The sequence below is a fragment of the Alnus glutinosa genome, chromosome 12, assembly GCF_958979055.1.
Source record: "Alnus glutinosa chromosome 12, dhAlnGlut1.1, whole genome shotgun sequence".
In the NCBI taxonomy this organism is placed as follows: Eukaryota; Viridiplantae; Streptophyta; class Magnoliopsida; order Fagales; family Betulaceae; genus Alnus; species Alnus glutinosa.
In genome coordinates, this window is record NC_084897.1 from 5311065 (window position 1) to 5322467 (window position 11403).

Below are 11403 nucleotides of genomic sequence, written 5' to 3' on the forward strand. Positions count from 1 at the left end.
GTAGCTACAGTGCTACCCAGTAGCACTGGGTAGCACTGTATCTACCCAAGAATTTAGGAAATTTGTAGGGAATCTGATGTGGGTATTTTTTTGGTAGTTTTTTTAAAATTTTCCCTACATTTAGAGAATAGAACCACCTCTGCTAGTGCTCTTACTTTATCGCAACGGGCGTAGTATAAGATTGCGAGCAGTAGCAGTTTTAATCCCATAAATGATTACATCTTTGAACACTGCCAAAAACGCCTTTAGCAGTACTCAAATGATCACAATTTGACACCCTTACAAAATTGTTTAGTTTATAAAGGAATTAATTGCAAAAAATAATTTATTTTACAATACACAAGCTAACACAAACAACTTCTCTCCCTATAAGTTATCCGTATGGTGGCAGCAGCCTCTTCACATTCTAAATTGTACATATTATACAAACCTGGAAACTATGAGCAATTGGCTAACAGCTACATCTACCATCCTCGAGCCGTGTACAAATAGACAATGCTTCATCTTCTGCAACTCGAATCTTTCAAAATACCATGGGAACACGACATGTCGGTTCCGGCTGGAAAACTGATCTGATCCAAGATGGGCCAAGCCTGAGAAATGCAGAATTGCCACTCTGACAAGTTGTAAATTACACAAGTTTGTGAGGTAACATCATATATATGCAAGTGAGCTCCGGTCAAGGTCAGGCTGTGGTCGGCCACGTGTAGGAGTTGGCGGTCTTTGAATGTTAAGCTCCTGCATAGCACCGGAATGTAGAGCATCATGAGCCAGTCAAAAGAACTGATGTGTTTAAATTGATTTACATCCAATAAAAAGGCAAAACTAAAACATGATTTTCTAAATGCAACAAGCCTACCTGCATCCACGTGTCATCTATAACACGTTCAGGAGATGTCTCCGGAGACTGAAGGGGAGGTGGCAAGGGATGAATTAATTTTGGAACCACGACCAACCCCCTGCCAACTACCAGAATAGCTCCAGCGTTGTTTGCCGTCCCTACATTTATATGCCACATGAGACTACGTGTACATGCACATGAAAAGGAGAAACCCTAAAGCAATTTTTTACTTACCACAATAGTTAGTAGCAGAAAAAAGAGTTATCAACTGTCCCTGAGCAAAACGTTCAAACCCATCCATGACACATTCATGGGCCCTTATAATGAGCTGTAATTTGTTTTTCTTACAGAATTCAGTGACTCGATCAGGCTGCAAGTAGCAAGAACAAAAATGGTTGAGTCGTGCAAGTTCGCAAATAACAAATACATACAGATGATTAGAAAACAGCATCCCTGTTAATAGGCTTGTACTTGAAACATGTATACTAATGGAATAGTTATTGGACTAGAACGACATTATATATGATTAAACAAATTAAACCAAGGTATCTACAATAGCACATGGAAACTACTATACACATTAAACTGAAGATGCTTATTAAAAGAGGCTATCGAGTATCAACTTTGACCATATATAGCTAGCTATAAAAGGAATGCATTTCAAATGGATTCAGGCTAAAAATATCCTCCTTTTTGGTTCCCTATACTGTTGGTTGTCCCTTTCCAGCTTCCTTGTAATAAACCACAAGTCAGATACTGTATAAAATACCATTTGTATAACATATTTAGCGCCTCCAAGCTGTGACCACAGCAGCAGGAAAAAGGAGAGGAGAGGGTTGGGGAAGGATTAAGCATATGAATAGCGACTTATATATAGAAGTTGAAGAATACATCCATACATCCAAAAACGCAACTAGAAATGATGAAATATATTCAAGATTCAATTCAATACTTTCGCAATGACAATAACATGCATACCCCAAAAGTGACAAGACCAGGGCCTCTAGCATTCGGTCTCAAACCCTCCACACTATCATTTTCTGTAGGATCAGACCTGTACATGTAGATGTTATTAGAACAAATATATGTTCACGATAAAAAATAAAATAAAATAACAGACAGATGAATTGGATGAGAGCATACCACAAAAGATCCATCAAAATTATAGATCCAGCATCCATTGTTATTGGCCTTTCAAGCTTCTCTATCTGTTCTACTGAATGTATAGATCTCCCTATGCCACCATGCATACAGATAATTTTCTTCTCAATAAGTGCAGCAAGTGGGAGATAGTTGAATAGTTGATTAAATCGTGTCCATGCCCATATTCCATCATTCTCTCCCTACAAGTTCACAAGTCATTAGAACATTCATATGCTCAAAGAATGTAGATGTATCAAATAAGTATATGCATTTTCATCTATACCATTCTCTCAATGCATTCAAGGCGAAAACCAAAGAGAGCATTTATGTCAGCAGCCTCATGGTTTCCACGTATTAAGTGAACATTCTCAGGATATTCAATCTGCAAAATGATAACCAGAGCGCAATGGTGTCAAAGATTAGTAAATATGACACAACAGAACTACATATTAAAGTTGGAACACTAAGAATAGATGCTTGCCTTAAGAGCTAGGAGCAAAGTTATGGTCTCCAAGCTATGTTGTCCTCGATCAACATAGTCGCCCAAAAACAAGTAGTCAATATACCTGAAAAAATAAACAGTGATGCAACATGTCTTTAAGGTTCTTAATTAACATAGAGAATCAAATGAATCGCCACAAAAACCCTTCTATCAAGTTTCACTTGACCATTAATTAGAATAAATGTCCTGCCGAGAATCACAGAGAACATCCAAATAGGCTAAGGGGAACTTATCACAGGAAAAGCTTCCACTAATCCACTTCGCCTGAGCTATTAAAGGATATATAGCACATATTTCCCAACTTTTAGAAAAAGATAGCCAAACCTAACCCGCAAAACATGGACCACCACCAGCACTATAGCTTCAAATGTGGAAGTTTTAATCCAATATCAGTATTCAATCACGTATTAAACATTTTAGGACAAAGCACAGAGCTACAAGTACAACAAACCATCCAAAAAAATGTCAATCAAAAGCTACAGCCCCAGATCACTGCAATGCATAAACCAGTTTGAGTTATATTCTGCTTGACAATAAAATCTATATCCAACTAACTTCAAATTATGGTGTCTAGTTACTACCCTGGCCACAACCAGTGTATAATCCTAAAAGGGAGTGCCTTATAAAAAGAAAACAATTAGTGCTTTACAGATGCGTGTAGTTGGTTCATTTTACAGGAAGTGTTACCCTAAAACTGAGTGAGTACAACATCCATGGAAAATTCCAACATAATTTAACAGTGTCTTACTCTACAGTAGAACCACAACATAGAATATGGAGTTCTACAGTAAGGACACAAGATTCACAAACTTACGTTATGTCTCCTGCAGTGGAGGGAAATCCATATTCATCAAATAGCCGCATCAAATCACCAAATTGTCCATGGAGATCACCAAATACTTTAACAGGTGCTTTCAGCTGAAGGACTGTTGGCTCATGCATAAAGATCTGTTCAGCAGCATAACAGAGCTCGCCCACTTCATAAGAATCAAGGAAAAACCTCCTATTGGCAGGAGGTTTCCAGTTACGAGGCTTGAGCAATGTAGTAATAATCTGGAAAGGATACAAATGACAATGGACTACCTTGAAGTAAGCCAGAAAAAATAAAAGGCAAAAAGAACATTATGTCTGATCAATGCTTGCCTTCTTATGTAAGCCCTGAGGAGACCTCTGCCTGGTGAACTTTTTAGTAGGATAGGATAAATCATTGTTCATTGGAATCATTCGTCTGCTCTCATTCTCAAATTGATCCAAAGATAACTGTCTTACCATCCCACCCAGGTTACCTACAGTCTCTTTAGCAACTACAACCTGTAACCACAGAATAGTATGATTTTGCAGCTTGAGGATAAATAAAGACCTAGATATAGGACATTGATGCGAAAGACATACAGCTCTTGGGTGAAGACGAACATCTGCTTCAGTATCACTACCATCTGAAGTTGTTTCTGCTGCTTGGGAATTGTCATCTGATACAGACGTCTCTTCAGCAGGAGAGGCAGATGCAGCCTGCGCAGCTTGCCAGACAGCAGCAGCTGCCTCAGCTTCAGCAGCAGAAGCCTCCCTCAGTTTCTCCAAAGAATTTTTGTCCATGTTGCTAAAGCTGAAAATGCATCACTAGATTCTCATAAGACTAAAAAAAAAGACTGCAAGAGAGAGAGAGAAGAGGGCTATGGCCTAATACCTCAAGCCACCAGATGAAAGAATCTCTTCTCCACTATCCAAAGTTGGTGTCGTCACATAAGGGTTTACATTTGATTGATTCACTCTGGTACTTGTTATTGGTAAGGCTCTCTCAGAGGTTATTACAGGAGAATTCATGTCAGGCTGATATTGTGAATTTTCTGCTACCAGAAAATCATCCAACAGTATATCTGCATAGAATATCATAGTTGATTATATTTTGCCCCAATGATAATTCTATAAGAAAAGAAAAAGAAACAAAGATACCAGAAAAAACAAATTGCAAGACTAGTAAATATAATTAAAAGAACAAAAGGATTATAGGAAAATGTGCAATTATGGTAGGTGAAGATAATATTCCATTAACAGTTCATTTTGGTAATCCATGTACTGCAATGAAGAGTTTGAATATGCACTCTACTTCCTGTTTTCCATGAATTCAAGCTCATGAACCTCAGTGGCATTGAACAACATTGATTCAACGGAATGAGCAATTCAGCTCATTACTTTGCCAGAATGGAAATTGATCAATCTTTGGTATTGAGGCATAAGAACACTAGTAGTAGTTTTCCTAAATCCTATTCTCTTTCTTAGATGGAGGGAAAACTCCTAAAAAATCCCTTGAATCAGATTCTCTTATTGTTCCCTAAACTAAGGAAACACCAAGGGAACCAAAAGTTGTACCCTAGATCTATGAAAGCAAAAGTCGTTCCTTTAATATTATTTTAATATAAAAAACTTTATCTTTTCTCTCTTATTCATCTAGCATTTATTTGAAACAATGATTTCTCTTTTCACTCTCTTTCTCCAAGCATTTAATTTAAAAAATATTTAAATGGTATAGGAAAAAGATAAGGGAAGCTATTGTGGAGTGCATTTGAATAGGGAAGCAAAAAGTGATTTAATTCCTTAAATTGAGGAAAAGTTAAAGAGAAGCTACTGTTAATGCTCTTAACCCCTAGGATATTAAAAACAAAGGTTGATCAACGAATAAAAGAACCATCGGTTCCCCAAGAATATTAGTTAGAAAAGAAAAAATAATAATAAAAACTACTGGTACTACAAATCTACAAGAGCACTAAAGATTCTTTGGTCTGCCTGGACAACATCACATATCTAAACAAACCACATTTTTATGTAAGAAAGACGTGCTATAATTGAACAAGCCAAAGCTTCACTGAAGTCAAACATCATAAATAGAACATCAAACATCAGTTTTCGAATAAAAACATGCTATAATTTAATAAGTCAAACATCAATCCAGCATCAGAAAAGCTTCCTTTTTTTCCTTTGTTAATTGCATAACTGCATCAGAAAATAATTTCTAATGTAAATAATAATAATAAATTTATAGAGAACTTCATGGATCATTAAATATCAATGAATACTTTGATAAGCTCTAATTAGACTGACAAAAAAAAAAAAAAATCATTGAAGTCAAAAGTATCAGATTTTTCTTTTTTGATAAGCAATACCAAAGTTTTGCTCTAATAAATTTCCTCCTAGAATTTCATAGAAATCTTAAATATAATGTCACTTAAAAAAGAAGTCTAACTAAAAGTTGTAGCCTGAAATCTTGCAATATGTAGGTGGAAAGCAACAATTTCAGAATAAAGAATAAATGGAAGTCCACTCTTGCAATCCAATTGTTGCTTCCTTCCTAACAACTATATTCAGTACATCTGCTCTTCAAAATCAATATAGGAATAGATTCACTTCCATAGTTACGTTCTTTATATTCTGAATAATGTAGTTAAAGTTTTACCTCCCTTGAGACCACCATAAATATATATACGAACACCAACAGATGCAGCTGCATGGCGACAACGACGCATAAGCTCCAAAGAAGAATCATATTCAGCGTGTCCCTTGCTTGTGCGCGAAGTGGTGACCAGGCCGTTTCTATCTAACCAAACTCCGGCAGCAGTGTCCAATACTAGCAAAACATAAGACATATAAGACTTTCTAAAAGAAGTATATAACACATACATGCACACACACGTACATACATATGTATGTTCATGTATAATGGTTATGAGATTGAAAACCAACAGATTACCTGCAATAGCTGCTTCACCTTCGACTGCACGTCCTCCTCTAAGGGCACCTCCTGTAACATGCAATCGAGCACCAACAAAAACCTGATAGCAAGAAGTCTCAAGTTCAGTGATAATAACAAGGCTAAAGATGAGAGAGCTTATTCATCAAAGAGGCAGTACCAGTATCAAAAGCTATTATTCCAAATCAACTGGCTTGTTTCAATGAATAATGCAGGCCCTCTAAAAACTATATACAATATTCCATTACAAAGAATATATCCAAAGATATGTACAAGTAAAATACTTCAATATCTGTATGTAAACAGCTACGTATACGGACATACATATCAAATTTATAACTAAAAAATTGCTAGATATTAACTCCTGATGTATATCTCATTACTTACCGCAGCATGCTGATACCTTTGTGAAGGAGACACGCCTGGTGCTAGAGTCCACTCCCACTGACCATTCCTATGCATGAGCAGCCCATAAGCATCCGCAAGTGGCTGTGGAAGCATATGCATCAGAGACTTAGATCACAATGCTTCACCACAAAGGCCTCAAGGTAGACATTCATTACACAATAACCAAATGGGCCAATCACTAACTTCAGAAAGTTACATAAAGGCCAAGTAATAGAATTAAATTCATAGTTACATGGAAGGCTATTTAAGACAAAGCATCTGCCCAGGTTTTTGAAGCACCAGCAATTATATTGAAAAAAAAAATTAGGAAATTTTTTTTTTTCAAACAGCTGGATCACTCTGGGGAAGTTTCCAGGTCATGCTAGCAAAAAGCAAGAAGACAAAAGTTCGCCACATTTTTCTTTCTGTTTAATTTTGTATATCAAATATTATTTTTCTAAGCAAAACTCAAATAATATTATTGTTTTTGTTATATTTACGATACTTTTCCTTCTATTTCTGATTTTTCGAAACCTTTCCCTTAAAATTTCACAAACATTATATATAAACTGGTATTAGGTTCTCATTTTCTTTATTATTCAACTTCCTCATAAGTTCCCTCGGTTTTAGTCAAGTTTCTCATTAAATCTCCCCAAGTTTCCCATTCATGCTAAGTCAGTTCTTGCTTCTTGATTCCCATATGATTTGGAATTAATTCTTGCTTGTGGTCCCAAATTTTGAGTTGCTTCCACTTACCATTGTAGTCGTTATGTTGATTTAGGGATGGTAGTAAATTATGATGTTTAAACACACTTTGTCCGAACTGCATTTTTCAATGGGAGAATATCCTGCCTAGTTGGACTTAAAAGAATGCAACAGAACAAACAACAACCAAAATTAGTTTCCTAAACAAATGAAATAAGCCATAAAGAGGCCATAAAAAGTGAAGTTAGAAATCTTCCAAAAGGTAATGCATTTAGCATGTAGAGAATATCAAAGAATGCTCAAATAACAAATCTTTTTTCTTTCCCCCAAACAAAAGAAAAAACTGTTTCTCCGTGGACTACTTTTATGAAGTGTGACATTTTTGCAAGCGAGTTGAGTTGAGTTGCAAAGTACATGGTATCCATGTAGAATTGCTACAATTTAGCGGCAAAATTTGGCCCATCAAAATGTTCATTAGTTTAATTGTCTTGACTTCTTCACATCTTTCATATCCATTAAAAACATTTAAGCATATCACAATCCCACAGCCCAATTCAGAATTGAAATTGATACAGATGCCCAAATCCAAGCAAAAAAGGGTAAAGCAAAGTAAACCACGACAATGAACATGTAGAAAATATTCACAATTGAATCAATTGACTGCTTTATATATCCATGTGAAAGTATATCATATACCGCGCCAGAAGTGTCTCTTCCACCGCACAGCAAAAACATGCCATCTGAGCGGGCACTAGCTGTCGCGTACCTACAAAATAATGTTGAATCATGAATATTCTAAACATGGACAATTCAACGAATATAGATATTAATTATTTCGTGATTCCCAAGTAACTAATGACACTCACATTCTAGCAGAAGGTCTATCACCTTCAGGGTTCAGCCTCTGCCATACATAAGGTTTCTGAGCCGTATCCAAAGCCCAAGCATCAGATAGAACCCTTTTCCCTAACAAAGAAAAAAACGTTATTGTTACACGGTTTTTGATATATGACAACATACATTCTCATTGCAGTGACATAAAAGTGTTCAGCACCCACACACAAACTATACTGTCAAAGACAGTTGCATCAGAACCAGCACAAAATTTCTTTTTTGAAATTACTCACAATGAGGCTCAATTTCAGCAGTAAAAAATAAACAGCAAGTTGCAAATAAAAATTTAGGGTAAGAGAAAGTGAGAGCGCTATTATCCTAATTATGTTCCATATGGTATAATCTCTCATCACATATATGAGAGAAAAAAGCATTCAGTGAACAGATCCAACCAATGGCCTACAATGCTTTCCAAACATACTGCATGCATAAATTTTTGGGAGGTAAAGGTCATTAGTGGGTTTACAGAGGCAAAATAAATTAATCATGATACACGTCTGTTAACAAAAATTGAGTTTACTTCGTGATTTTGACATGCTTCTCTTCCAATGACACAATACAGTCGATTTAAACAAAAGCAAAAACAAAGAACTGAACAGTGAATTGCCCTCACCATCATTCCCACTGACAGTGACAAGATATCTTTGAGCAATCAAGTCCATTACATGGCCATAGCGAGGTCCAGGTCCTTGTCCTTGTACAACCACCCTACGTTCATGTAAAAATTAGAATGATCGAGATGGCAGAATGTAATCAAAATTCAACAAAACCCAGAAAGAGAAATGGTTATTAATTCTAACCACCAAAGCTCACCTGTGCCACTTAAACTTATCATTTGTCATGTCCAGCACGTATAGATCATCTGTGGAATGTCCAGCAGGACCTATCCCACCCTAGCCATATAGCACCAATCAATTACTATTAAACATACTATCAAAATCCCAGCAACAAAACCGTCTAAAATCAAAAACCCAGTAACAAAAAGCTCTAAAATTCGAATCGTTTCACACAAATTTTAGCTCGAATCACCTGGAAAACAACCATAGTTCCAACTGCAGCCGCAGCATGTGCAGCCCGAGGCGACGGCGGGTCACCGGCGGGCCTAATTCTGCAAAATTCAAACACCCAAATCTCCAAAATTGTCATTCAAATCCAATTTAACCCAACCCAAACTTATAAAAAAAAAAATATAAATGAATGAATAAATAAATGCAAATTTTCAAACACCAGCAAGCACCTGATCCATTTCCTGGTAAGAACGTCATAAGAATGAACCGAATTGGTGACACCCGCTAACCCTGCAAACAATTCACAAACAATCAAAACAACACCCATTTTGAATTCGAAGCACAAAATAGCCAATCAAATCGACACATATAGAACATACTGATGCCAGGGGCGGAGGAGGATGCCCCGCCTTCGATGGCGGTAGCGCCGCCGAATAAGATGAGCCGCGGGCCATGGGATTTGGAGGCGGCGACGGCGGTGAGGGTGTGACCGCATCGGGGACCAGGTCCGTCATCGTCCGTGTCCCAGTAGGTCTCCAAGCTACGATAGGTCGGAGCCGGTGACAGCCATTGCTTCGAACCCATCTATCCCCCCCACTCTGAGATCACCAAAAAATACAACACCCCCCACTTGCTGAATCGAACAAGAATGAGATCGGAGCGAGAATGCTGGTGTAGGTGGATGTGGGGCCCGGACTATGCTCCGGACCCGCTTTGTTGAATACCTTTTTTCAGCTTCGTTTTTAATCGTTTGGGCTCGGGTTTCGTGGGTTTGAGACTTTTTGACCTGAGCCTCTGCCGCTTTGGTTATTTTTCTAAGTTTTTTCTGAGAGCTTAGAGCGATGGCAACGCGAAGGGAGGATGATGGGTCAACGGCTACGTCCTTTGGGAGAAGGCAAAAATGTGTCAGAAAGTAGGCAAAAGCCAGCCTATATAGATGCCGCTTCCTTTTCTTTCTATTTTCTACTACTACGACCTTTCTGTCCAAACAGAAGTCAAGGTTAAGATAAGAATACAGGGTTGAATCTCTCTAACGTCTATAAACTTTACAATTCCGTGTAAACTCGTGTTTGGGTGTTGATTTTAGGTCGTATTAATGTATAAATATAAAATTAATTTGATTAATTTAATTGAACGGTTCAAATTTTTTTATTTTGTGTTGGATCGTATCAAAAATTATTAGACTTTATGCTGCTTATTTGATTCAAGTCGTATCAATGCATGAATATATGATAATATATGTCGGCTCTAATTCAACACATTTAACGAAGAGAGTCAGATTCTTCTTCAACCCTAACCTACTATTTTCGTGTTGAATTTACGAACCGTGTTAGAAATTGTTAGTGCTATTTTAAATTGTTCCCAAAAGAAAAAGAAGAAGAAGACTTTAAACTTAATCCTTGAAAAAAAAAAAAAAAAAAAAAGGAAGAATGAGAAAATCATGGTTAGTGTAAATTGGTCGATTATAAGATTACAATAAGATTTGAATTTGTGTCGGATTGATATCTGAATATAAGACTAAATATGTCAACTTTAATATATTTAACTAAATTGGTTAGATTCTTTAACTTTATTTTGCTAATTTCGTATTGAATGGTCGGTTGGTGTCAAAATCTATCGACCCTATTTTAGACTGTTCCAAAAAATGCATGAACACTGCAAACTTAGTCCGTGAAAAAGGGAAAAAGAAGATGAAAATCATGGGTAAGGGGTCAAATCGTTTTTCTTTTTCTTAGTGTAAATGGATTGATTCTAAGATTACTTGTACAATAAAGGGGCACGATTTCTACCACTTAATTGCGTAGATTTAATCTTCTTTTTTTTTTTTCAAAAAAAAAAAAAAAAAAAAAAATTTATAGCTATGAAGAGCATTAAAAGGGCAGGCACGAGCTGTAGAAGCAAGACCATATGTTATGTTATTATAATAGTAGGGGGCAGGGCAGCTTCATTTCCCTGTCATCGCAAGGCAAGCACAGGTATTATATGTCACTTATCTTTTAATAGCTTGATTGGGATTATGTTTCAAAGCTTAAAAAGTATTTTTAGTATTTAAAAAATTGATTTATTAGAATAAATAAAAATTTAAAATTATTTTTTTACTCTAAAAATAGCAAAGACACGCTTTTATATATATATATATATATAACCTAGGAGCTCCACAGGATTCCTATCATTAGAGTGT

At 36.5% G+C, this 11403-nt stretch overlaps 1 protein-coding gene across 1 annotated transcript; it reads right to left on the reverse strand.

Annotated features, from left to right (window-relative positions):
• Positions 1-279: 279 nt before the first annotated feature.
• Positions 280-10159, reverse strand: LOC133851225 (serine/threonine-protein phosphatase BSL1). Its single transcript, XM_062287554.1, has 21 exons — positions 9602-10159; positions 9452-9512; positions 9244-9322; positions 9028-9107; positions 8828-8922; positions 8187-8286; positions 8017-8086; positions 6616-6717; positions 6229-6310; positions 5935-6105; positions 4171-4360; positions 3879-4089; positions 3630-3797; positions 3301-3539; positions 2466-2550; positions 2268-2366; positions 1985-2184; positions 1820-1895; positions 1076-1211; positions 860-999; positions 280-738 (listed from the first exon to the last, which is right to left on the reverse strand). The coding sequence occupies exons 1-21, from the start codon at positions 9804-9806 to the stop codon at positions 655-657; spliced, it is 2673 nt and encodes an 890-aa protein (XP_062143538.1). The 5' UTR covers positions 9807-10159; the 3' UTR covers positions 280-654.
• Positions 10160-11403: the final 1244 nt, after the last annotated feature.

Bases quoted from the DNA above. Each gene is read 5' to 3' on its own strand.
- LOC133851225 (XM_062287554.1), bottom strand. From the start codon at position 9,806: ATGGGTTCGAAGCAATGGCTGTCACCGGCTCCGACCTATCGTAGCTTG. The intron at 9,323-9,451 runs GTGCTTGCTGGT...TGAATTTTGCAG, and splicing joins CTTACCAGGAAATGGATCAG to AATTAGGCCCGCCGGTGACC. The intron at 2,367-2,465 runs GCAAGCATCTAT...ATCATTTTGCAG, and splicing joins CTTTGCTCCTAGCTCTTAAG to ATTGAATATCCTGAGAATGT.